The sequence below is a fragment of the Tiliqua scincoides genome, chromosome 4 (assembly GCF_035046505.1).
Source record: "Tiliqua scincoides isolate rTilSci1 chromosome 4, rTilSci1.hap2, whole genome shotgun sequence".
NCBI classification, from domain to species: domain Eukaryota; kingdom Metazoa; phylum Chordata; class Lepidosauria; order Squamata; family Scincidae; genus Tiliqua; species Tiliqua scincoides.
The window spans coordinates 11,714,919-11,742,859 of NC_089824.1; the positions used below are offsets into that span (position 1 = coordinate 11,714,919).

The following is a 27,941-nucleotide window of genomic DNA, read 5'->3' on the forward strand; positions in this document are numbered from 1 at the left end:
TGTAAACCAGGCATGCCCAAATCCCCGCTGTGGGGCCATTTGCAGCCCTTGAGGATTCCCAATCTGGCTTACAGGGAGTTCCCAGTCTCCAATGAGCCTCTGGCCCTCCGGCGACTTGCTGGAGCCCGCACTGGCTTGATGCAACTGCTCTCAGTGTAACGGCCAACTATTCAACCTCTCACGTGAGTTGTGGGATGAGGGCTCCCTCCACTGCTTGCTGTTTCACATCTGTGATGCAGCAGCAGCAGAAAAGGAAAGGTCGGCCTTGCTTTGTGCAAGGCCTTTTATAAGCCTTGAGCTATTGCAAGACCTTCATTCATTCATATAAGTTCCATCTCTAATATATTCATTTATGTAAATTTATTCAAATTTGAAATGTAAATGAATTTTTTCCCAGCCCCCGACACAGTGTTAGAGAGATGATGTGGCCCTCCTGACCAAAAGTTTGGACATCCCTGGTGTAAACAGACACTCCCCTGCTAGACACTAGCTGGCCTGTGCAGGATACTGGAGATTGCCTCTTCTTTACATTAAGAGCCTCTCTGTTATGTAAACAGATACTCTGTTGCAGACTATGGGAGACGCGATTGCCTTGTTAAGAGCATCTTTATTGTGTTTTGACCACCGTCATATATGCGATCCATCATTAAGCAAATCATTGTTAAGCTGCGGATGCTTGTATTGGTAGCATCCAATAGATTAAACTATTGCAAATTCAGAAAGTTCTGCTGTTCAGAAGCAGCTGCTCAGATATTTAGAGGAGTGGGAGGAAGCTGACATTGTGATAGTATGACAACTTGATTTGCACCACTTGCACTGGCTGTCATTTTGTTTTTGAGTCCAGTTCAAAGTATGGTTTTGACCATTAGTTCTGTATGATTTAGGACAAGGTTAACTTTGGCTCTGCCTTCACTCATATGAACCTACCTGGGCCTTACAATGTGCTTTGCAGTGCCTGCTCTCTGGCCCACCATTGATGCTGGTATGATTGGGACAGGGTTTTTTTCCCATGGTGTCAGTGCAGCTTCGGTATTTACTCTGGGAAGATGCATCATGCATTTCCTTCAGGCTTACTGCTTTTAAATGGGCAATAAAGTTCTATTTAAACTTTTAATCAGTGTGCATACAATTTTGTCAATACTGGGTGTTTTCATGGTAGATCTTTCTGCTAGATTTTTACTACTGGTTATTTCTGGGTTTTAAAGTCATTCTATACTGCAGTGCTTTTATTTTTCTTTCACTTCTATGTTTTGATGATTCATTTTATTGCTGGTTTCGCTGCTATTCTATTGTTTTGTTTATATTATCTGCCACCGTGATGGACATCAAGCAAGATAAAAACCCTGAGAGAACTTTTATAAGTGGTTTTCCAGCCTTCATATTTGTATAGTTTGCTGATTTATAAAGTGCCCTTTATAGGGCCATTGGGGGATGTGAACCTTACCACCAGCAGTGCAATGTGCCTTGTCAATTATCAGAAAACTGATGATGCTCCTTTTCAGTTTTAGCACCTTGTCAGTGTGTTGTGAGAGGAAAAAGATAGAAAATTGCTGGGTTAAAGGGTAAAACGTGTAACATTGGCTGCTGTTCACACTTTTTACAATATGACAAAAGTGTTCTGCTCTCCCCCACATACTGTTCCTATATAATCAAATGGTTGATGTGTCTTCTCCCTAACAAGGCAGTATAGATTTAAATAGTAGTGGATAATGTTTTTCTGGCTGTTTAAGTTTTCCTGAAAATGTAGGTAATGTATATAAGAAACATTTGAACAATTCTCTTTACCTCCTACCATTCAGCAGTGGTGGCACTCTCTGTCTTAAGAACCTAAGAACATAAGAGCCCCGCTGGATCAGGCCAAGGGCGCATCTAGTCCAGCTTCCTGTATCTCACTGTAGCCCACCAAATGCCTGAGGGAGCACACATGACAGGATTACTGTTTCACCCACTAGGTTCAGTTTCCATTAAGTTTCATATTATGAGGACCAAATGTGAGCCTATGAAGCTTCTTTAGACTGACAATTGGCCCAATCTAGTTCAGTACTGTCTATGGTGGCAGTATCTCTCCAAAGTCTTAAACAGAGGTCTTTCCAGTCACCACTGGATTCTTCTTTTCTTTTTAAATTGAAGATACCAGAGTTTGAATCTTGCATGCGAAGTGTCACTGACATACGGCCTTATGCTCAAACACGCACTCTGGCTGCTTGTTGTAACTTTATAACCATAACCACAGGGAGACCCTGCCTGAGGAGGGAGGGGCATAAATTCGCTGTTGCGTCTCTTTCCTCATCCATACTGTGTGGGTGAGGAGAGCAAGGCTGCAGTAGCTTTTTCATTGCCAGTGCTGCTGGAAAAAGAGTTGGGTTTCCGCTGCCCCAATCCTGATCCTGCTCACTTTCAGTGAATGGAAAGTAGGTTGGTGAGCCAGCTGAAGTGGCTCAGTGTGTGGTGAGTTAAAGGTAGATGCAGAGGGCAGGGCCACCATTGTCAGTTTGCCACCTCTGCCAATTTGCCGCTTGGTTGGCAACCTTCAGTCTCGAAAGACTATGGTATAAGCCTACAGCACCCAGTATTCCCAGGCGGTCTCCCATCCAAGTACTAACCAGGCCTGACCCTGTTTAGCTTCCAAGATCAGACAAGATTGGGCATGTGCAGGGTAACAGTTGCTGTGTTTCTGTCAGCATCATATGCAGACTGCCCTTACCAAAGGACACAATACTTCTTCAGGCTGAGTAGTCTTTAACTGTGATTGGGCACATCTAAAGATGTGTTCAGAGTAAGCAGTTCCAATCAGTGCTGATTTGGCTTGGTATGCAGCAGTGTTGTCTGGAGCTGAATGCCACCTGGTAAAGTCAATTGTTGCCATATCACTGAATACTCACCTTAAATGTGAGGAGTAGGTGCTGTGGTGATGACAGATTGCTCCAGATGAAAAGCTTGCCATGTGGAATCAGGGCTCACGTAAAAGGTTTAAAATGCCCGTCACAGGGCTCTTGGTCATCTGTATTCATAGGAGAAAGCATCTGCTTTTCTTAACACTTTGACTGTTCAGCATTTGTATTCTGGTACACCTAAATAGACAGAAAAGTAATTCCTGTTTCTGTAACTGTCACTTAAATAGATTCAGGCCATTACACCAAAGAACTATCAAACGCTAATGTTGTTGTTTTCAAAACACTTCCCTGCTACAAACCAACTGAAATGTCACGTTGGTCATGAAGATTTCTTGGCAATGTAAACCAAGTATTTAAAGAGTCTGCAAATTTGACTCGTTATGACTCATTTCACTGAACTGCCCAAATTTATCTGGCAAATTTTGCAGGATTTCCAAATGGAAGAAAGGGGAGTTAAGATTTCGGTTTATGTACTTTTAAAAAATTTGCCCTGAAAGTCCAAAACAAAAACAAAACATTGTTCTGGCTTTCACCAAGGTTAAATTAGGGGCTGGTCCAGGTGTTTTGATGTAAATCTTTGCTTGAGTTAAGTGTGTCACGTTCACTCAGGGACAACTTTGTTTGCATAATTGGCAGATCATTTTTTACTCAAACCATCCTTTTTGAATTGAGAAGTGTATTAGTGGTCTTTAGAATTTGTAAACCACCTTGAGTACCAGGCTTGTAGCTTGGGGAAAAGTGGTACAGAAGTCAAGTAGGTAAAACTAGATTAGAATGTTGCAGTTTGCTCATCTCACAGATTGTGCCACAGGACTCAGAGTAAGCATGCAGTGAATTACCATGTTAAGTTTAGGAAAGGATAGTATTGCAGGTATCCAGTACTGATATTGAATATCAATCCATTATTGATATTGAGCTAGGCAGGATTACCTGTATCTCACCCTCTGTATCTTGGACTTATCTTCATTTTTTTACTTCCTTTTTGTTTCACTGTTTTTGTATTTCCTTCCATTTTCTTTATTATCACTGTATCACCATTATCACTGATTCCAGTCTTCATGCACTACTCTGTGAAAGCATAGCACAGCTCCAATCCTTGTTTTAGTACATTTGAAACTGAGTCCTTTCCAGTCAGCATTCCATGTGCTGTAGGTATAACTCTATTTCTAGTTAGTACTGAAAAGGGAAGGAGAGAATTTGTGAATGGGAGAAGTGTATAGCCTTAGGGCTACTCTTCTCTTAACTATAATTAAGACACTGAGAAAAGTTACATCACCACTTATAATCTTCTGTGATCGTGGCTAAGGTACTGAAACATTGCCTGAAATTTTATTTTAGATGTATTTTATCTTCAGTTACACCATTGTTCTTTGATTGAACACATTGAATTCAGGTGCTGATAACAAAATAGTGCAGTCAAAATGCATACTGCAATTGCTGTTTGAAGTGACCCATACATTAAATGTTTCCTTGAACTTAACATAGAAAGGATGAATTGAAGCTCATTTAATAAAGATTTCTCTGGCCTGCAAGCATTTTCATATCTCTACCTCCTCAGGAGGAAGCCAGGCCAGCACTCCCAGAAGCACCGGCCTGCGGAGGCTGACGGAAGCCTCCGTGCCGGCTTCCTCCAAGCACCTTGCGTCGACTCGGATGAGCTGACGCAAGGATGAAAGGTAGGTGGGGAGGAGGGAGGGAGGGAGGTGTTCCTGGGCTGGCAGTGGGTGGCCCCGGGGGTGGGCAGGGAGCGGGTGGCAGGGCTGGGATCTGGCAGTTATGCCAGATTCCAACACCCGTTCCTGGGAAGAATAGAGCGGCTTCAAGCCGCTCCGCTCTCTGCTCTGCCTCCAGAGGTGGCCCAAGTCCAAGGAGACCCATTGGGGCCAGCAGCCCTTACCCAGAGGTAAGGGGAAATGTTTCCCCTTACCTCTGGCTGAGCTGCCTCTGGCCACTATCTTGCGCTGGATACAGAACAAGCCTCTTGGCTTGCCTGTTTTAGTGTAGGATAGGATTGCGCCCGGACCAGTGCAAGTACATTCAGATTATAAAGCCATAGAAATGAGTTTTTAGTGCATCATATTTGAAATATCCTTTCAGCAGACAATTCTCTTTGCAGGACTGAATGTTTTGGTGTAGGCATCTAAGATTTGGATGGCATTCTGAAAAGTGCCATGTTAGAACTTATATATTTGCGCGTTATTAAAAAAAGTCCTTGAAAATAGTGAGACTACTTGTCAGATCAACCCAAGTAAAATGGTTCTGTGGTACATATTCTTTGTTTCTTTTCTCCTCCTTCTCCTCCTTTATTTAAATGTCATTTGAATGAATACTTCTACCCTATTTTCCTTTTTGCATCTGATATGAATGTTAATGTACTTTATCCCTCTTGTCTTATGTAACTGGTTGACTTTCATGAGTCAAATTCAAGTGTAATATAAAGAGGAAAAATGTTGTTAAATTTTATGTAGCCTGGCAGGCTGAAGGGAGGTAGAGAATAGTATCAGGACAAATTTTCCAGACATGTGAAAATAGCAAGTACACACTTCAGTGTGAAAGTAGGAGAAATAGGTCGTTCTTTTGCCACTGCAATATTTTGTTTTCTTTGCCATTTAAACCCATTGGTGTGATATTGCTTTATGATTGTGCAACCAAACAATCAAGCATGACTACACAGTTGCCATCTTGTAGATCAGACATTCCAGTCCCTTGGTCTTTTTATTTTCAGTTCCTTATTCAGTTCCAGGATTGAATTTTGCCTTTAATGTGACACATTCATGCAGTTTGGATCAAGTCTTTCGGAGCCCTTCACAAATCAGTTTTGGTTTTCACCACCTTGAATGCTTTGGTGTGGCCTGCAAATGTGCCCACATGACGTTTATCCTAATGTAACATTTATCCTAACTTCAGGTCGTTTAAAAAGCACTGCTTCCAGTACAGATTCTTGAGGCAACCCCATAGTCCATCCTGTCTGGAGTACTTGACCAAACAGCTGTAGGTTTTTTTTATTTATTTCTGTTACGCCTCCTAGTAACTGTTCGTACAATAAATGATGCTGTTCCAAAGGCATGGGTATAGAACTGGTCAGACCGAGGCTGATTGTCTGATTGGACTGCTGTGTTCATTTGATTAGATTCTACTCAACATTCTCTGCGTTATGCTGTGACATATCTACTGTTTCAGAATAAATGAAAAAGCAAACTGAATCAGGTCCACTTGCTTAATTTTTTGGTCCCTATGAAATGAATGCCTACAGTCTCTAGTCCACCTCCCTCCCCATCCCACCTGCTTCCTGCCTCGTTGCGCCCCTGCTGCTATTGCACCTACCTTTTTAGGCCTGGTGTCAGGCCTCCAGTGCTGCTACCGGGTGCAGCAGTGCACTTAAAATTGCTGCCAAAAACCATTGTACAACAGCTGTGTTAGTCTGTTGTAAAGCCCTCCGCATGCCAGCCCAATATATAGGATTGGCCAAAAATGTCACAGAGCGTTTCGAATTGCATCCATAACAGATAGTGCAATTGCTTGGTTCACTTAAAGGAAGAAAGTGCCACGGGGCAATCACCTGTGTTTCAATTTATTTGGAATGTGGGAGTGATAGAGGATTTTGCATTTCCAGAGGTGAGTTAATCTCTGCTCTTTGCTGCAATTCAAAAGGGGGGAGGTTAGATTGAAGTTGGAGCCATCTTTCTTCTCCTTTTTTTTCTGATATTAATAGTTGACTTTTTACAAATAATGTTAATTTTTATTTTTATACTCACATGAGACTGACATGAACAGTTTGTCCTCTCTTGACAATTGGTTGCCCACAAACTTACCTGTCTTGCTGTTGGAGGGGAGCAAGAGGAAAATCAAAGGAGGGAAAATGAAAGCACTTCCCTCTTTCTCCTCCTCCCACCTGCATGAAAGAAGGGAAAGCATGAAGGGTCCTGAATAGGAACCCTGAAAATAGGTATCAGGGAACCCAGTGCATCCCAGTGTTGACACTGTATATGGAAGTCTAAATGAAGCTTTCAGAAGTTCATTGGGTGAAACATTTCAACTTGGCAGTAGTCTGTGCCCCTCTCCATAGTTCCTAAAGCATGTTCTTCTACCCTTCTCCATATACCTCTTGCCCTTTGGTGTCCCAGATGTTCCCTTTGATCATTCCTTCTATCACACATCCTTTTTTCCCTTTAAAAATACTGTAAAATAATTGTGTATGATTTATAACATTGGGTTAACTTTTTACTGGGTGTTCTTGCTGTGGAATTTTTTAAAACTATTTTTAATAGTATAAGTGCTTAGGAGCTAATAGCAAATTAGAGTTAGCATGGACTTGTAAAGAACTGGATTGTGTCACACTTCCCTAATTTTCCCTTTGGCAAGGGCTCATGAATGTACTACTATGACATCAGTAAGTCATTCAACATAGTCCCACTTGACATTCTCAGAAGCAAGCCTATGGAATACTGGAAGGAAAAATGCCAATTGTAGTAAACCCTCAGGCCATGTTTATTGAAGTTTAGCTTAGAAATTCCAATGCTCTTTTTCTTTAGAATTGTCTAACCATTATTTGCATTTTTCTTGGACTTGTTCAGTAGCAGTGATTTGCTGAAACATCTGTGGAAAATAACCTCTGTAATCCCTAAAACAAAATATATTTTTGTTAAAATGCAGAGGGCTGCAAGCAGAAGAACAAATACTTCTTGCACAACTCTGAATGTAGATGACAATTTGCATGAACAGCTTTCTAAAATAGGTGCATAGATTGTGCATTGATTCTTGCATCCACATGTAAAAGGGGTCTTCGGATGTGACTTGGTTTGCCAGCCATTGCTACTCTGCAGGCAGAAACCTGTTTCTGTACACAGAAAGAGAAATTTGGTTTCCCTCCATTAAGGGATGACCCAAATAATGAAAAAGAACAGCTGTAGATTAAAAGGATGATTGATTAAAAGGATGCTGCATTCCTTATTCTGCATGGTGATCAGAGGTGCAAGCAGAAAGTATAAACATAGGCTTCCAAGCCAATTCTAAATTATGAGAAACTAAGGACACAATCCTAATCTCAGCGCCGGCAGTCACAAATGTGCCGTAAAGTGTCTCTGTGAAGAAGATATAAGTTTTGATAAAATATTTTTGATTGATGAAGGAAAATATATTTTAAAAATGTACAACTTTCTCCTTGAGATGAGAATGGAAGTTGAGATATTTAGGCTTAATGGTGCTCTGGGCAAAACATTTTGGATACAATATACCGATTGACGATTGGAAACAAATTTGGAATACAAATATTAAGATAACCAAAGCGGTATCCTTTAAAGAGAGTTTATATACAATGTTTTATAGATGGCATTTAACTTAAGAGAAAATAGCAAAAATGTATTCAGGTTCATCAAACAAGTGTTGGAAATGTAAAGAGACTGACGGAACTTCTATCATATGTGGTGGACATGCGAAAAAGCAAAGAAATATTGGAAAGTGATACATAAAATCTTACAAGAGATATTGAATTGTGTAATACCATTCAAACCGGAAATATTCCGCTTAAATGTGACATCAGAAATTAAAGAACAACACAAGAAATACTTTATTATACATATTAGTACAGTGGCAAGAATATTATACGCGCAAATGTGGAAATCTATAGAAGTTCCAATTAGAGAAAAATTAATAGATAAGATTTATGAAATAGCAGAAATGGATGTATAAACCGAAAGAATCAAAGACAGAGATCTAGGTAGACTAAGATTTTGGAAGCCTTTTTATGACTGGATAGATAACCTTAGATAAATAATATTGATTGTTTAGATAAATTAGTAAATAAAGTAAATTAGTAATTTACTAATATAGTAAATTAGTAATGATAAATGTGGTAATATTTGCACCGAACATTTATTTTTTCCCCCCAGTCATTGTCATTTTCTTTAAAGAATGCATGTTGTATTCCATGACCAGTAACCTGATGTGTAACCCGTGTAGACCCATCCCTAAGTCTAGCCCATTTCCCTACCCTGTATCTGTAATAAACAAATAAATAAAAAATGTGCTGTAAAGCATGCTTGCAGCACCTGGGGAGGAGAGAGCTCTGGTGCTGGGCCAGTGCCAGTCAGCTCTGGGCCTCAGCACCGGGAGAACACCCTCAATGAGCTGCCAGCAATAAGTAGTACCGCTGGGTGGTGGTGCTGCTTTTCAGGGCAGGAGGAGGCATTCTGGGATGGGGTGAAAGCGGGATGGAGGAGCAATCAGCAGAGGCCTACTCTACTGGATCCTATCCCCCTTGTTGGGCTACAAAGCCTAACATGGGGGTTCTCAAGTTTGCACAGGCAAAATAGCTGACGCGGACTCAAGCAGCCCCATTGCGGGGCCTGGGGCTTTCCTCAGGGGAAGGGGTTGAAAGTTGTTGCTGCACCCACTGGTGCCAGGGGTGGCACTGGGGAGCTTAGAATTGTCTGTAAGTTTTGTTGAAATAAGAGCAATTTACTTCCAGAATTCAGGTTTTAAGTAAGTTGTTAATGGGCCACTCTTTAACACACTCAAAAAAAATTGTTGGTGTATACAGCATTGTTTAGGAGGATGAGCAAATTAATCTGTTGTCACAGAGATGAATTTGAAGATGAGTCACACAGAAGAGCAAAATCAAATCCACAGCCCATAAAAGCACTTCAGTGTGAATTGTGGTGGGTGTTATGACTTGAACAAAGAGGGAATATGAGTACCCTACTCCCCCCCCCCCACTGTTTTTAGGCACACAAAATTTTTTCTCATCCATGAAATATGCAATCTACGGTATTTTTTTCCATTAAAATTCATTTTGAATAGGTCAATGCCCATGTTTGTCATATTTTGTAATAAAAACTTTACTTGAAAAGTTCAAAATTCTTTACTCAGCTCCCTCATACAAGACTACCTGGAAACATCAACTACTACAATGTTAGTCTTGCTATTCTGTAATTTAAAAGAAAAAAAATGATGTAGCAGACATTTTTTGGCATGTTTGAGAAAACCAAATGAAAAGTGAAAGCAGGAGCAATAGTTGATGCAAGTAAATATTTGATGTAAAGTGGAAGGTCAAGTTTGCAAATATAGTTAAGTGTCTCTCGGATTTACAAACCTTTAGTAGATGGTGCCCCCTAGTGTTCAGCCTGCTCCCCAACCAAGAACATTAAATACCAACAACCAAATCTGAAAGTGTCAGATTTGGTACTGAGAAGTATAATCAGTATTTGACATTGGGATCATGGGCAATGACAGAGCACTTTCCCCTTTCATAGACAGCAGTATATGCATGGAGTTGACATTGATGAGCTGGGTTTCATATAATTTACATGCATAAAAAAATTACTTGATGTATACGGTGCACTAGCCTGAGCACATATTACATGCAAACATGGTCCACTGAATCCCAGTGGGATTCCCTACTTCTACTAACATACTAGCAACAGCCACTGATAAAGATGTCATGCTGGGGTGAAGAGGAACAGTTGCTCTCCCTCTGCTAGTTAGGAGAAAACAACTTTAAAAGGTTCCTTTTGTCCACTTAGCAGGGGTTTTAAAATCTATATAATTGTTTATTGACCACCTGGAGAGATCTGCAGAGAAAATGACTGTCGTAATCTGTGTTCTGTTGGCTCTGAATCAAGAGTGTTGCAAATAATTCTTTTTTCTTTTTTAGTCAAACAGGCAACCTGCTAAATTGAATTTACTAACCTGCCAGGTGAAACCAAATGCTGAAGACAAGAAATCATTTGACCTGATATCACGTATGTAGTATTTATAGTTCAGTAGATATTGTATTCTATCCAGTCAGCTGTATTGTTTTTCATAAATTATTTTAACAGTGAAATCCTAGGCATGCCTATTGAGAAATTCTATTGTGTTCCATGAAACTAACTCCCAGGAAAGTGTATATAGGATTGGAGCTGAAACCACACATACATCTGCTTACATGTCAATCTCTTCATAATTTTTACTAAGTAAGTTGACTGGTACAGTGGGCCTTTGTTATCTGTGGGTGATCCATTCCCGGACCCCCACAGATGCACAAAGCCCTCAAAGGACCTCCCAAATGCAACTGGAAATGCCTTTTAGGGCCTCCCAGAAGCCTTCTGAGGCTTAGGTAGACCTTCTTGCACCTCAGAACACCTTCTGGACATGACCGGAAGGTCATTCCGGTCCCATCCTGGAGGTTCTTGAAGCCCTTCTGGCACAGGGTTGGCACTCACATTGTGTCATATCTGTGGATGAGAAGGGCCTACTGTATTCATAACTTCTTAGTGTGATGAAATTCTTTCCTACTGAAAATGAGCATTGTGTAGGCTTGCAGACTCATACCAGCGCAGGTCCTCAGTTAGTAAATATGTTTTGGTTGCCACACTTTTCAAATGTGAAGCCTTGAAAAGCTTTGTAAATCGCCTTGGGCATTTGATTCGGCATGGGAAAGGCAGGTTATAGATTTCTCAAATGAATAAATGAACCTTTCAATAACTGAATGTAAAATCTATTACCTATGTTTAGTGTATTAAAGATAGATATGTTTGTGTTCCAGATAACAGAACGTACCATTTTCAGGCAGAAGATGAGCAAGACTATGTAGCGTAAGAATGTTTTCATTCCTTGACTCAGTGTAAAACTTCTGCTTTATAATAAATATTTGTTTCAAGCCACTTTTCATGTTTTGACTGGGCTCCAGAGATGTGTTTGTATCCGTGTCAAGTATTTCTGGGTATCTGACCATTTTCCCTTCTTGTGCCTTCCCCTCAGAGGGTCCTTTGACCTTCAGAATAGTTTTGGGTGATTGCAGAGAAGTTATATGTGTGATGCTTTGGTTCCTGACTAGGATTTCCACTCGACTAGAATTGACCTGGAGTGTCCAGGAATCACCATCAGTTTCCCGGTGCCTGCTGAAAGCTATCCGTGAGATTTTAATAGGGTTTCCAATAATTTCCATAATTATATCATGTTGGGTGGGGAAAAAAATAACCAGGAATAACTTCAGTCAGAGCTGGCAATTTTCTACTCCTGATCTGGTTGTGTAAAAACTGTATTGTATCCTTGGCAAGCACTGTTTAACTGCAACTGTTTAACTGCAGTTTTTCACAACCTGTAAACATAGTGACTGGAGTGATTGGTCACAACATAATGTGGTTTGATTTTCTGATTTGTTAAAACACTACAACAGAAAATTGCAGTCCAGTATAAACTGCAAATGAAACATTAGATCTCCTCCTCTCACAGATGAAGGGGGAGGGTCTGAGCCTATGTGTTAACATTATGTTTGAACCAGGCCTCTGTGTCCTCTTCCCTACACAAGGAGAGAGCTGAGCACAAGGACCAAATCCCTGCTGCTGCCACTTGCCACAGTGCCAAACGAAGTGGTGGTTGCTTGCTATGTCCACCTTTCTCCCTGCAAAGGGAACTGAACTGAGCATAGGAACCAATTCCTTACCACAGCTACCATTTATCTTGAATCCCTTTAAGGCAAACAGGTAACAAAGGGAGCTATGCTCCCAGTCCATATTACAGTACACAGTACATTGCATTTCTAGGCCTACCTGAGGAGGGGGGCAACCACAACTAGTAACTAAATGAATGACAAATGAAAAAACTAATAAATAAATAGCGTATCCAGAGGAAGAAGGCTGTCCTCTTAGGGTAACCTGCCTGATTCCACTGTCTGACTTAATGAGAACGATCATCTTACTACCCCTGCAGAATTATTAGGTTTTTACTTTATTTTCTAACATTCAGGATTTTTATGGTAATTGCCTTGTGTTCATAAGTAGCCCTTTATTATTGTTCTAATTTTAGTGTACTACATCCAACTTGCCTACAATTTCAGAAATAAAATGGTTGAATGATTACTCCTATTCCCTCTTCTTTATTCTGAGAGTCCTTCCTGATTTAGGGTGCAATCCTAACCCTTTATGTCAGCACTGGCATAGCTGTGCCAATGGGACGTGTGCTGCATCCTGCAGTTGGGTGTCATTGACGGAGGCCTCCTCAAAGTAAGGGAATGCTTGTTCCCTTACCTCAGAGCTGCATTGCCCTTATGTCAGTGCTGGAAAACACTGACATAAGGGGTTAGGATTGCACCCTTAGTCATTCAAAACTAAGAGATTAGTCTTCCTTGTTCTTACATGCGCAAGGATGTGCAGTCATTACAGGCACACCCCCTGGCCACACACCCCTAAGAAAGGACTTCACAGGTCAGGTTCAAAGGAATTCTGACAGACATATGTGACCTCTCTGGCCCTCAGAAGGCCTTTCTAAGGTCTCTGGAACGCTTTAGAAAGGTACTTTCAGTTTTTTCATAAAACCGAAAATACCTTTTTAAAGACCTTCCAGAGGCCTAATGATAATAATAATAACCGGTATTTGTATACTGCCTTTCTTGGTCATTGGATTATTCCTTTGACTTTAATCCAAGGTGGTTCACATACGTATGCTTTCTCTAAACCCCCGAGGGGGTTTGTACAATAACAGTTAAGTTCTATTCTTTCAAGAACAAACAAGAAGAGGCTGCCGTGCGCAGCCTCTCTGATCCTCAGAACACTGTCAGACGCGACTGGAGGAGTTGCGGCCAGAGGTAAACCAGAAGTGACATTACTTCCAGTTCACAGGGCACCGTGATGTTCTGTGCCTCACTGGCATGGGACAACACAGCATGTCCCTGCCTGTAGCTGATGTAGTTTCATCAGTATTTGTAATTCTTGAAAAAAATATTGTGGAGAAATTGTTTGCTGGCCAAAGATTATTATGTCCTGGCATATGTAATCTGGAATTCAGCAGTAGTTACCTAGATTTTGAAAAAAGAAATGTCCTGCCTTCCTTACAGTGTTCAGCAACTCTGTTTTTGAGAAGACATGCAGACCTACTCTACTTCCATTACTGTATCAGGGATATATTATGTAAAAGATGAATCATACAGCTTAAAATATTTGCAGTCAATCAATTTTTAGTATATGTCACCAGGAAAAAGAAATCACATTATTTCTTTATCTCATATGAAGTGAGTCATGCCCCTCCTGTGACTTGCAGGCACAATTAGATACATTGGCAATTCACTTTTGAGAGGAGAATCTCTGCCCACTTAAGTTGTTCTCCCTTGTGCCATGGGTGGCAGAATTATCAAGCGTGGGTATTTGTAGGAACAGCTTTAAGTTAATCCTGATTGCTATATTTGCCTTTATTCTTCCCTTTTTTATTTATCTGTAGGATAAGACAAATGCACGAGATCTTATCAGGTGGATTCTTGTGTGTGGGTTCCTATTGTTTACACCTTTTGCTGTGGAATGCCGCAAAAAAGCGACCTGAGCCTGAAAATGCTTTCCTCTCCCTTTTAAACATTCTTCTAGTCATATAGAGAGTTTTTACCTGGAATCAGCTTTGTGAATTATGCCAGCGCTCTGAAACAGGAAAACACAAGTTATCCTTCCTCTTTTCATGCTCCCAGGACTGTGAGAGCTGTCTGAATGTTGAATTTGTGCTTCTTTTACTAACAACCTGGTGGCACAACTACCCATCAGATGAAGCAAAAAAGAGAGAGAGAGAGATTACTCAGTACCATAATATCTCAAGTTAATCTGATTTCACATTAACTACAGTACAACTCAATAGAACAAAGAAATGCCATTCAACTTCAGTGGCCTGGAATGTGTTCACTGCTAAAAGCATGGTTTAATACCATTGATTTGAAATGGAATTTTTTTAGGCCTTCATACAGAATTGAGTTGTTTGTTGGATTTGGCAGCAGTAAATTGATGGAAATGAATAACATTTTTCCTGCCTTTGAAATTTAAACTGTGTTACTAATAACTGTACTGCTGTTTGTTCAACTTTGTTTTGTTTTAGGCAACTACTTATAAATGAAATAAATAGCATCTTTTACTTCTGTGAGATGTTTTTAATTTGGTTTGCAACGTATTTGATTTATGAGTTAGAAATGAATGACTACATTGGAGCGTAGTTGTTTTTTTTTAAGTGATCCATAAATCTGTGTGCCTTCTAAATGACTAGTCAGATATTTAATAGTAAGCATTCACCTCATATAAAAATGAGAGTGTTTTAAGAGCTAGGCCTCAACAATTGATTTGGGGTTGGATACTAAATTGAGAAAAAAAATTCTGTTTTATAATTCTAACTTATAGGGCGCAATCCTAACCCCTGACATAAGCACTGACATAAGGGCAATGAAGCTCCAAGGTAAGGGAACAAACATTCCCTTACTTTGAGGAGACCTCTGTGAGTGACACCCAACTGCAGGATGCAGCACATGTCCCATTGGTACCGCTATGCCAGTACTGGAAAGCACTGACATAAGGGGTTAGGATTGCGTCCACAGTGTCTTAACTTATAGTGTCTTACTTGTGCAGGTGCCGCATCATACCAAGGCATTGCACTGACTTGGTATTGGATCCTGTCAAGTTTTTTTTTTCTCCTTGTGCAACATAGCAAAGGATCAGGCTTATTAAATTCATCCAAAAATAGAAAATTAACCTGGCAGCATTATACTCTTTATCTCAACCTGGACATCATACGTGGATAAATGTTAAAGGGAGACTACAAGCAACTTAGGCAAGTTTATAGTGTCTTAAGGAAGAAAACTTGCAACAGAAAGAGCCAATGTTCCTTTTTGGTTGCAAAGCTTCTCGGACACTCTGAGTCTGACAGATGCAATTGCAATCCTGGCCGCTGTGCTGCCCAGGGCCAGGTCTGCAAAATGCCCCCCCATGAGGCCCAGAGGCCTAAAAATGTCACTTCTGAATCAGAAGTGACTTTCTTTAGGTCTTCTGAGGCCTCTGGAAGACCTAAAGCATCACTTCCTGTTTTTGCCAAAAACCAGAAGTGATGATTTTAGACCTTCCAGAAGACTCAGAAGGTTTTCTTGGGGCTAAGAAGCCACGTGTGGACTCTCCGACCCTCAGAAGGCCTAAAAACATCCATCTAAGGCCTCTTCATAGGGCCTGAAGGAAGAAAAAAATGGCGGTGTGGGGATCGCGGTGGCATGCCCCGGGCATTTGTCTTTCCCGATTTTTCCCAGGTATGCCAGTGGGCAGATGAGCATATTTTTAGAATGTTCAAAAGAAAGTGCAGTAATAGAATGTAATCTCAGATTCAAAGTGTTGTTTTCCTCTGAGAATTATAATTTGGCTGAGAAGAAACCGACAAACATTCTGGTTACTTGAGACAAATCTGAGTGTTTTTCTTATTTCAGGATAACAGTGTTGTGACTTGTTAAACAAAGAACATTAAGTGAGAGTTTTCAGTGTAATCTTTTCTGATGGAAATAAAACCATCCCATGCCTATCCCATTCTTTTATTCTAGCCCAGTGGTTCCCGTGCTTTTTTTGACTGGCAGCTCCCTTGGTCGTGGCTCCCCATTAGGGCTACAATCCTATACATTGAATAGGGCAGTGGGTTTTTCACAAGGATTCTGTGGCTCCCCAGGGAGCCACGGCTCACAGTTTGGGAACCAGTGTTCTAGCCTTTTACAATTGCATTCTACATTATCCTCATTAATAGTTTGTTTCCTACCATTACCCCTCCTGTGCAGTGGAAAGCTGTTGTTACATAATTATTCCTTCTACTAAATACATTATTATGTGGAAAAATATCTTTCTTTAAATATTTCTGTATTTTATATTAGATGGATATCAGTACTGACCAACAGCAAAGAAGAAGCTTTAAACATGGCATTCCGGGGAGAACAGAGCACAGGAGAAAATAGTTTAGAAGATCTTACAAAAGCCATTATTGATGACATACAAAGATTACCTGGGAATGATGTCTGCTGTGATTGTGGATCACCAGGTATTGTTTTGTGCATATTATTGTATTTTAGCTAATACAAAAATTGCCTGTCCAAAATAAAAATTGTTTCTAACAAATACTTAAAACACGCAAATTCAAGTTATAACAGAGATATCTTGTATCAATCTGTTATAATAAAATATCCATAAAGAGTGTTGTGAATGGAGACTATTTTTAACATATCCCTTTGCTTTTTGTTCAGATCCAACATGGCTTTCCACTAATCTGGGCATTTTAACTTGTATAGAGTGTTCTGGGATACATAGAGAAATGGGTGTTCATATTTCTCGAATCCAGTCTTTAGAACTAGACAAATTGGGAACGTCTGAACTCTTGGTAAGCAACATTATGAAATCACTAAAAGTCACTTCACTTGGGCAGTTACGTATAATGAAGAGGAATAGTAACTGATGTTTTTTTTCCCTTCAATGTGCGGTGTTCTTGTGTGAGTTTGATTTTATAACCACTAGTCTGAATGTGAAGTTATTGATAACACTTAACTTCCTTACTGTTTTTAAGGAATAGTTTTCTCCAACAGCTGTACCATTAAAAATTTGAATTCACTTCTGGTTCCTGTTCATCAAGATTTTCAAATTATCTGGTATACTTTCATTTCAAACATTAGCTTTAAAAAGTGGTTTGGGAATAGGTTTTAATGAGTTTAGATACATTTAATGCAGAATGATAGATTCTTTTGCTTGCAGTGTGGATTCCTGATTAGTAAACCATTTATTTTGAATCATTTACTACTTTTGTATTTTGGGTGGTTGGTTTGGGGGCAAGGCAATCAAAAGATTTTGGTCAGGGTTTGGTTCTGGTTCACTGAACCAGTTTGAGGGTTACTGTATGGTTCAACTCCCTGTTCAGAAAGCTTGTAACTGTTTGCTTTTGTCCTGTCTGGTCTGCAATAGTTTGAGTTGACCAGTGCAATATACTAATGGTAAAAGTGCACTCCTGTTCAAATATTCTGTTTTGAAAATCTTAGATCAATATCAAGCACTTAATAGCACTACGTTTTGTATCTTTCACAGCTGGCCAAGAACATAGGAAATAATAGTTTTAATGAAATTATGGAGGGAAACTTACCAATCCCTTCTCCAAAACCTACTCCATCAAGTGACATGTAAGTAAGAAAAAACTATTACGGGGGGGGGGGGGGGATGATAATTTCTGTCTTTTTTGTGGTACAAGAGAGAATTTAGTGTGAAATGAAGCCAAGAAATTAATGTTGTAACTGGCATCAAATTACTTTTCATATAACATTCTTCATGGGGTTCAGATCTTTTCCCCCTTAGCATTCAGTTTGTTGTCTTGAGAGAAAATTTATTGGATAACTGGAGGTACATTTGTCTGAAGTCACAATATGCGTACATATGTCAGTAGCAGGTTAGGGGCACAACAGATCTAAATGGTAAGACTGGGGATGTAATCTTGAAAAAGTTGTATAAGCATCATAGGTGCTTTGTCCAGAATTTGTAATGTCAAAATAAGCATAACTGTGTTGTGGGATGGGGAGGGGAAAGAATAGTCTGCTTCTTTTTGCCTCTGTTTGAAGAGCTACTGATGCTGCTTTTACAAGTATAGAATGTCTGCCTACTCAGGAAAACAATTTGTGGATTTGCTGACAGATTTTTCCAATTCTGATCCTTTTTATAGAAGTTCAGATCCATAAGGCTGTCAGATCTGTGTATTATTAATTCACATTACATGTTTGCAGATAGGTAATTGAATTTGCCTTTGTACACCTTCACCATTGATTTTAGATTCTTCGACTTGTGACAGTGTATTAAACAGCCAGTTTTCTCATCAATTCAAAATTGAAGGAGGTTCTCCTGGTCAGAAGTCCTTGACCCGGGTATTGGACTATCGCCCTGCTCTGAATGGGGTTGCACTCCCCCTGAGGGAGCAGAGATGCAGCTTAAGGGTTCTCCTGTATATGCAGCTACTACTGGATTCTCAGGTGGTGCCTGTGTCGAAGGAAGACTTTGCTTAGCTTTGGCTGATCGACAGCTGCAACCATGCCTGGCTAGCTCAGACTGGCCATGGTGACCCATGCCCTAGTGACATCTAGATTAGATAAGTGTAATGTGCTCTATGTGAGGTTGCCTTTGTAGACTGTGGAAACTAGTTATTGCAGAATGGAGCCGCCTGGGTGATTGCTGGGCCTTGCCAGTTCAACTCGGGCATCTTGCTGCTTTGGCAGCTACACTGGCTAACAATTCGTTTCTGGGCACAATTCAAAGTGCTAGTTTTAACTTTGAGGGCCATTCTGAGGCCTGCAGAGGACTGTAAATTGGTTGCTGGGCCAGGAGAGACCTCGGTAAGTAATGGGGTTTCTGGAATGGCTCCTGTCTGCAACCAGACCAGCACAAGGGTGGTTGAGGGGGCCCAGGTTGTTACCCGCTGTCCTTGGGCTCGTGACCACCAGTGGGTCGCGACCCACTCTTTGGGAAGCACTGGATTAGATGAACAATAATTCAATACAGTAGTAGCAATAGTTTGTTCTTCAGATAATTTCCTTTTAAATTTAAAAACAGTCTTTGACAACATGGAATTTAATCTTATAGAAAAATCTGAAGGCACCTGCAGTTCTAGTAATATTTTTCTCTTTTTTTTAGGACTGCACGTAAAGAATTTATTACTGCTAAATATGTAGATCATAAGTTCTCCAGAAAAACTTGTGCATCTGAAACAGCTAAATTGAATGAATTACTTGAGGCTGTCAAATCCAGGGATTTACTTGCACTAATTCAAGTCTATGCAGAAGGGACAGAGCTAATGGAGCCACTGGTGGATCCTGGACAGGTAAGACATGAAAGAAGTGATCTGAAAGGTATGACTATGAACAAATACAAAACTCTCCAAAGATAAGTTTGTTATATCAGAAGTGTTGATGATAATGATTGCTTACATAACTAATCCTAACATGAGTTGATGTTATGCTATACAGGTGCAGCCTATTTATCCATGGATTTTTTATCTGCGGATTTGTCTCAACTGAAAGTCACACACACCTTTGCCTCCTTTGCCCTGCGCTGGTGTCTCGCTCCATTTCCAGGCAGCCCAAAACACTGCAAAAAGGCTCTGCCTCGTCCAGACAGGGAAATAGCCCTGGAGCCCTGGAAGAGGTTCCCCCTGCAAAGGAACAGTAACACTCCTGGAGCCCCTGAGCCAGCAAAGAGACTGAAGAGGGGAAGGAGGGGCCAAAAATCTCTGCAGCCAGAACATGTGCAGCAAGGTGGAGCTCTCCCTCTCTCTCACTCACTCACTCTCACTCACACAGGGGCAGGTGTGGTAGCAGCAGAGGGGATTGCTTTAAAAAACCCAGGGAGTGTTTGCCAAATCCCCCCCCCCCATTGAGATGGTGCAGGCAATCACTGACACAAGCAACCCCCCCCCCCCCCCATGGTGCAGGCATCACTGACACAAGCAAGCCTTCCCATCAAGCAAAGCATGAGATATAGCCTACAGTCCTCTCCACACTTTCCTGGGAGTAAGCCCCATTGACTACAATGGGGCTTACTTCTGAGTAGAAATGCATAGGACTGGACTCTTAAAAGATCAGCATCCCATGTGAAAGAAGCCAGGCAGCTAGAAACGGGAAGGGCTGAGTATGGAGCAGAGGAGATTGATAATAGCTGCCTTAGTTTCCTTCCTTCCAGAAGTGTCAGGTTAAAGTCTATTTGCGTAACTCTGGAATTTAGCACAGCACGTTTTTTGTTAATCACGAGTCACGGAACGGAACTAACGCGGATAAATAGGCTCCACTTGTATATGTATTCTTTGGTCCAGAGGAGATTTGTTTTTTCACATATGCTTGTGCAAGCAGGAAGTCAGTAAATTTATGTATTTTTTTTGAAAATGTTAATAATGTGAAAATCTCTTAAAATATTCTGGGTGAGAAGTTATTGTCTTAGTAATTTAGAATTTTTATCTAGATGAAATTAATCCTCATGTTCATACTGTTGTTTGTTATCTATGTTTAGGAGCCAGGTGAAACAGCCCTTCATTTAGCAGTCCGGACTGCTGACCAAACCTCACTCCATTTGGTTGACTTCCTTGTACAAAACTGGTAAAGACCACTACCATCATTTTTATTTATTGTGCTTAACACCTTCTGTATTTGCTTGTATTCTGGGTTGTAAGCATCAAAAAATTATTTTTATAGCTTTGAAAACTGAATCACATGTGCTATTCCCAACTGCCACACTACCCCCCCCCCCCTTGGGATTAAACCAAGGTCCTCCTAGTCCTGTTTCAAAGATAGTTTTGGGAAGCCCTCAAGCAAGATAGGTGTAATTTCAGAGGACCACCAGGTGGAGCGCTGGCTGAAGTCCACACCTGGTCCACACCTGTCAGACAACCCACATAGCTATGTTGACCCCAAATAGCATCGAAATGCTCATCAGGTAGCCGTCAGGCATGTGGGGGCATCATTCAGGGCCCAGTGTAAGACTTTACCCTAGGGACCCCAACAGCCTGGACCTGGCAGTTCAAGAAAGCAATGGCAGTTCCCATTGTTACCCCTTGGCAGCTAATATTTGATGACATACTGTCTCTGAAGACTGAGTTTCCATGTAGTTATCTTGGTTAGTAACTATTAATAGACCTAATCCTCCATGAATTTGTTTAATCTGCTTTTAAAGCCATCATAGTATGAAAGAAGACTTTCTTTGGTTTGTTGTGAAGGTTGACTCAAAGTTCTAATGTTATGAGAGAAGGAAACAAAATTTGTGAACATTCAGACTGCTCTCTACTGTGCTTTTACTAGCTTGACAATGTCTTATTTGAGATGGGCTGAGAATTTCACACCATATTCTAAAAGCAGCTGCACCATAGAATTTATATAACAGCATTATGATACTGGCAGTTCTATTTTAAATGCTTAACATGGCATTTATCATTTGCACCACCACTGCACACTGACAGCCCAAGCCTATCCACACTTTCCTGGGAGTAAACCCCATTGACTCTAATGGAATTCACTTCTGAGTAGACATGCATAGGATTGGGCTCTGAGTTGAATTTCACATCCACCACAGCTCCAAAAAACTTCTTTCTAGGTAATCACTTCCAGTTCAGGTTTCATCACTGCATACATGATGTTAAAGATTTTATTTTTGCCCCAGTGTATGTTGCAGCCCCGAAGCAAGGGAACAAACATTCCCTTACCTTGAGGAGGCCTCCATGACTGCCCCATCATAACCACAGGATGCAGCAGCACCCCACTGGCATGGCTGCATCAGTGCTGGAAAGTTGGATAGGATTGGACCCAGTGTCTGTCAAGATTCATGGAGGAGATTCTCTGCCATATTATTCCACCTGATAAAGAACTGTGATGACTGATATTACAGTCAAGTTAGGAATATAGGATAGCTGCTATTACTGGAATAATTGTACTCAAATGGTCAGAAAAAAACTACTACCAATATTTCATTTTCTTATATGGTTGTAAGCTTTTGTTGGTACAGAATAAAACATTTTCCTGTGTGTGATGGACAAGGTGATGTCCTGCCTTTGTGGAATGTTAAATTCAATCACTAGAGGTGTTTGGCGTTGTTTGTTTACTCAGAAGTAAGCCCATTGTGTTCAGTAAGACTTAGGGCCCAATCCAACTTTCCAGTGCTGGTGCAGCCCTGAGGAAAGGGAACAAATATTCCCTTACCTGAAGGAGGCCTCCATGATTGCCCCTCTACTACAGGATGTAGTACATGCCCCGATGGCACAGCAGCACCAGCACTGGAAAATTGAGTAGGATTTGGCCCTTAGGCTGTGATCCTATCATACTTTCTGGAAACACCTCTAGAGGACTTCTAGCGACCACTTGTGGATCCAAGGCAGTGATGCCTGGTGCCAAGCGCTCGCTCATTCCCCACTCCCACTCTTCCAGTCAGTTTGGACGTGCAGCTTGGTGGGACAAGACTGGTAGATCTAGTACGCTGCCACCTGCCCAAGAGATCCTGTTCCCAAAGGGGTTCACTGGGCAAAACCCCTCCCCAAGAATGGTTGTTAAAATGCCATCACTGTGACCGTAGTACCCGCAGAGCAGGGAGGCTGACAAATTCTCTGTTCCCAGAACATGACAGAATCAAAAGGATTTATTAAGGGATGAGAAGAAAACAAACAACATAAGCAAGCTTGGTTTCTCATAGGTTAACATAATAATAATAATAATAATAATAATAATAATAATAATTAATAATAAAACTTTATTTTTATCCCGCCCTTCTCCCTAACGGGACCCAGAGGACCTAACATCCTCTGAATGGTGCTGAGTCTGCAGGGGATCCTCACATGAGTATGTCCTGCTGGTCTAAGCCGAGAGCCTGGATCCTACCTTGCCCTAGCATGAGCTGAGGGGACCAAGAGCTCCCAATGTCTGGAGGTGGAGGACAGACCAACAAAACAGAACCTGATGCTCTGTCCTAACTGATACTTGGTCCCTTTCTATGTCCCTGGGGCTCTCCCCAGCAGCCTCCACTCTGATCCCCAGAGAGTGGCTTGTCCTGTCAGAAACACACAGAAGAGAGTCTCTTCAATCCTGGTGACCTTCTCTTTAGCACCAACTACTGGCTCTCTGCTTGGCTGCCCCCTTGTAACACAAAGCAACCCAGAATTGGAGGGGAAATCCTCCACAGTAACCACAACTGTTAAGATTGGGCCATTGTGTTTTATTTTTTTCAAAAGCTAGCCTCCTGTACTCTTGAGGAAAGTTTCCTAACATAATACTTGGACAGAATTCTTTGCCACCCTATGACCTCACAGAACAGAACCATCAAAGTGACATTCTGTATAAAAAGTGTTTCACTATTACAACCACACTTTTGTGTTCATACATACGTTGTGCCCTCGTTCACAGATTATCTGTCATACTGTCTATGTGCATGCCTTCACATAAACACAAAACATAAGGGTTGCATGCAAACTGGGACAATCACAATAAAGCCCGATTAAGGAGTATGTCCTGTCCCGTTCCATCCCCCCGCTCTTCACACACTGCGCCTGAAGGTCTGGTGGTATGATATGGAGCCAATTGTGGTAGGAGTGGGGGATCATTGGAGCTCAGCTTGTGGAAGGTGCATCCATCTGTTACCAGGAGACATTCTTTCTCTCCTCCCTACAGCTTCCCTATGCTACACCATTTTGGAGGGGTCCCAGTTTCTTGAGGGTATCTTTTGGGGAACTTGGAGAACTATATAGCGGAGGTGACACACAAAAGATCCCTTGTCTGGACTTCATAGCGCTCACACAAATTGAGATGCAATCCAGTATGAAGATAAATTATTTGTCATGGAACACTAATTCTGTTTTTCACTTTAATTTTTTAGTGGAAACCTGGATAAACAGACAGCCTTGGGGAATACAGTTCTGCACTACTGCAGTATATACAATAAGCCTGAATGTCTGAAATTGCTTTTAAAGGGCAAGCCAACTGTTGGTATAGGTGAGCAAGTTTGTCTCTTTGGGTTATTTTTACTATTCTGTACAGAAGATTTTTAACAGGGACATTAGAATTTATCCAGGAACGAAAAACAATAACTGTTATTATGTGAAGAAAGTGCTTCAACTTAGACACAGACATAGAGTAACTAAAAAATCCTCCTCATGTCATTCACTGTTGCTACTCTCTTGGTGGCACCTGCTTTGCATTTTTTTCATACATCAAATTAACTTTTGATGATTTACCTCCACTATTTTGTCTTTGATTGTAACTTGTTACATTTCCCCCCCCCCAACCCGGGGTCCTTTCCCCTTTCAAGATAATGAAAATTCAGGTCAGACTTTACAAAATCATTTTTTGTGTATGTGTTTAGAAAATATTCTTTTATAGCTCTGGTTTCAATGGTTTGCATCCTAAGAACGTTAGAAATTAATGAGAGGAATTAGTCATGACAAACTTCTTTCATTAGTTTCTGTGGAGCTTAGGTCTTAGTTTCTATGGTGCTTAGCTTTGGGGGGATAAAGGTTTTACAGTTGAGAAGTAGAGTATCAGCAATACTCATAGTAGTATTCCTCAAAGTAGATTCAATACAGAGACAGATTCCAGCAAGCTCAGAACATTCCATGTTGCCCCTGTCACTTGTCTCGTTTTCATGTCCAAGACAAGAAGGTCAGATTTCAGCTTCTAATCTTTACTTCAGGCCAGACCAAGACGCCTCCAGTACTTGCTCTTAATTCTCCAAAGGATCCTTTTGCTGACTACCCAAACCCAGCATTCCTTATCTATGTGATGATTTTATAAACTCAGTTTGTTCCTCTTAGTTTGTGGGTTCTGCTTTGAATAGCCTGAAGCTTCAAAGAGAAGACAGTATTGTCAGATTATTCTTAGTGAATCCTTCTTGTTCATATCAGTAATTAGATGTTCATTTCATCTCCTCTATAAATGTTTATTTTTCATAATAGTAGGTATCATCATCATATTTTGCAGCACAGTTTGAACAAATATTCAACTTCATATTTAAATGTTACAGTTAACCAAGCTGGAGAGACTGCTCTTGACACAGCAAAAAGGCTGAAAGCTACCCAGTGTGAAGACTTGGTAAGGGGATGGGGGAAATGCTGGGTTGGAATTGCAAAATTGAGGGGGTGAAGCAGGGGTTAAGTTGCTTTCATTGTTTAGGATAAGGAAAAATACGTGTATGTCTAGTTCAGAGTTCATTTTTAAAAGTCGTTGAAAACATTTCGGTGGTAGCCACGTAAGGCTTTGGGCAGTCCCATTTTAAACTTCCCAGCACCCAGAGGAACAGCCGCTCCAAAATAGTAGCTGCTGTATCCTGTGGGTGTCAGGAAGCTACCAAAGTTCTCCTCAGGAGAAGGGGACATTCATTCCCTTCCCCTGAGCAAGGGTGCAGGCTCCGTAATGAGGCTTCTCAAGTCTACACTGGCTATGTTGCCGGTGCAGACTTGAGAAACTTTTTGTCAAACTTTTCAGCCTGACATGAAGAATAGGATACAGCAGAGTTCCTCCATCAGTCCCACCCCATCCCCTGTTCCATCCTGCCCCAGAACGCTGCCTCCACCCCAGGTCCTAAGCACTCGCACCGCAAGCCAGCAGTGAGTTGCACTGCTGGCCAGAATCCTCCTGGTGCTGTCCCAGTGCCAGCACACCTTACTCTAAGGGGTGCCATAAATGTGCTTTGCAGCATGTTTACGATACCTAGCACCGGTTGTAATGGCCCAATAGGATTGTGCCCTAAGTCAGGGGTAGAGTCCCTTGACTAAGAATAGAGGTCTCAATTTCACACAATATATTCACAACTCCATATGTTCATACCCATGTATTTTTTTTTTAAACTTGTATCCATCTCCCCAGCCAATATTTTCTAATTTTCCCCAAACCCTCATTTAGCGAAGATAATAAAGTTAATTATGTGTGTCTTTGATATAAGAATTTGGGAATTTTGTGTCCTGTTCTATTGACAGTTTAATTCTTCTGGGAAATTTGAATGAACTATAACTAAAATATGGTAAAACTGCCTTTCAAAAGATCAAAATAAGCTTATCTTTGAAGACAAAATTCTTATTCCTAAGTTGTATGCCTTTTCAGCTTTCTCAGGCCAAAGCAGGAAAGCTGAATCCACATGTACATGTAGAGTATGAGTGGAATCTTCGGCAGGAAGAAATGGATGAAAGTGATGATGACTTGGATGACAAGGTAAAGAGGATGTAATTTGGGTGATGATATTCCACATCGGTGTGGGTGACTGCAACTTTTGTTGCAGCCCTGGCCTATTATTTCCTTCTTGATTTCTGTGTAAGGCAAGTCAGTAAGAGCTACTGTTTTGAGATAATGAGACATCTATGTGTGGTTTTAGGAGGAGGTCAGATATCTCATTCTGTTTCTCTTTGAACGTTGCTAATGCTGATTTATGCTCCACTGCACTGATCCTTACACATAACTGTAAACTGCACACATGCTACTGTACATGAGAGTCTTCCTGTATAGGTGCGCGCCCCTTAGCGACCTACCAGCTAGCGCCAGGATCGCATATGCGATAACCACGTGTGGTCATGTGGTTGTCAGGGGCACACACCCCCACCCTCCGAATGCGAAGGGAGCTCCCCTCCCCTCTGGAGAGTTGCCTGAGCCTCCCAGAGGCAGTACACATCCAAGTGCTGCCTCTGCAAGGCTCAAACTGAGGGAAATCGTGCACCTCATGCAGTTCCTCCATGAAACCGGAAGTTGCACGAGAGGCACAATTTCTTCAGTCTGAACCTCGCAAAGGCACTGCTCGGACGTACACTGCCTCTGGGAGGCTCAGACAACTCTCCAGAGGGGAGGGGAGGGGAGCGGAGCGGAGCATCCACTTCCTTGCGGAGGGTTCAGATAGCGTCAAGCACCACTTGACGATGGGGATTGTGGTCCCAATCCCCATTGTTAACTGGCACACGACTGTATTTGTCAATGAAACAGATGAATAGTGCTGCATAGGAAGGGGGCAGAAACTATACATTTAGATGTGGGACTTGAGGCCTACATGTTTGAGGGATACTGGATCATGAAACTGTCCAGACATTTGGAACATCATGCATAATACTTGCAGTTGAATTTATTTTTTTTCTTTGTGTCAGTGTATCACTAATTCATATTTAGTGTTACATATAACACACATTCAGTAACTAGAGAAATAAGGTAATCAAACTACACATTGTTTTTTGGAAGTCCCCTACATCTATGCAAGTCCCGATATCTACTCATTTTTAAAATGCCCATGGAGCAGTGGTTCTCATACTTTTTAGTAGCAGGACCCACTGTGTAGAATGATGGTCTGTTGGGACCTACCAGAAGTGATGTCATTAACCTGGAAGTGATGTCATGGCAGGAAGTGACATTATCAAGCAGGAAAATCTTTAACACCCCCATATGACAAAATCTAATCTAATTATGTAAGTAAGTTAAAAGTTTACAGTAAGCGTAAGTGTAAAAATTTATTTACAATAAAGAATAACCCACTTACAGCCCAATCCTGAGGTCCGCGGCGTGGCTCCGCACCGCGGACCTCAGTCACAAATGTACCATAAGGCACGTTTGCGGGGCTTACCGCTGGGCTCCCACCGGACCTAGCCCAGCTCTGGTCGGCACTGGGCTAGTGTGCAGCGGTCACCCGGGTTCTACAGCTCCACGGTCTCCCGGACTGCTGGGCTGTGGAACAGGAGGCGGGGTGTGTGGGGAAGGCGTTCCAGGGAGGGGGGAGGCCAGCGGGAGGTGTGTCGGGGGGAGAGTCGGATCCGTGGAGCCGAGCTCCGCAGGACCCAAGG

At 41.4% G+C, this 27,941-nt stretch overlaps 1 protein-coding gene across 6 annotated transcripts in view; it reads left to right on the forward strand.

Annotated features, from left to right (window-relative positions):
- Positions 1–27,941, forward strand: part of ASAP1 (ArfGAP with SH3 domain, ankyrin repeat and PH domain 1) — a 184,042-nt gene that overhangs the window by 133,601 nt on the left and 22,500 nt on the right. For all 6 annotated transcript variants that reach the window (XM_066623058.1, XM_066623061.1, XM_066623062.1 and 3 more), the window contains 10 exons: positions 10,546–10,633; positions 11,419–11,467; positions 16,519–16,682; positions 16,885–17,018; positions 17,714–17,805; positions 19,301–19,487; positions 20,669–20,754; positions 24,011–24,126; positions 25,154–25,221; positions 26,230–26,337. In XM_066623058.1, the coding sequence (XP_066479155.1) occupies positions 10,546–10,633; positions 11,419–11,467; positions 16,519–16,682; positions 16,885–17,018; positions 17,714–17,805; positions 19,301–19,487; positions 20,669–20,754; positions 24,011–24,126; positions 25,154–25,221; positions 26,230–26,337 (1,092 nt within the window). The remainder of the gene's footprint in view (positions 1–10,545; positions 10,634–11,418; positions 11,468–16,518; positions 16,683–16,884; positions 17,019–17,713; positions 17,806–19,300; positions 19,488–20,668; positions 20,755–24,010; positions 24,127–25,153; positions 25,222–26,229; positions 26,338–27,941) is intronic.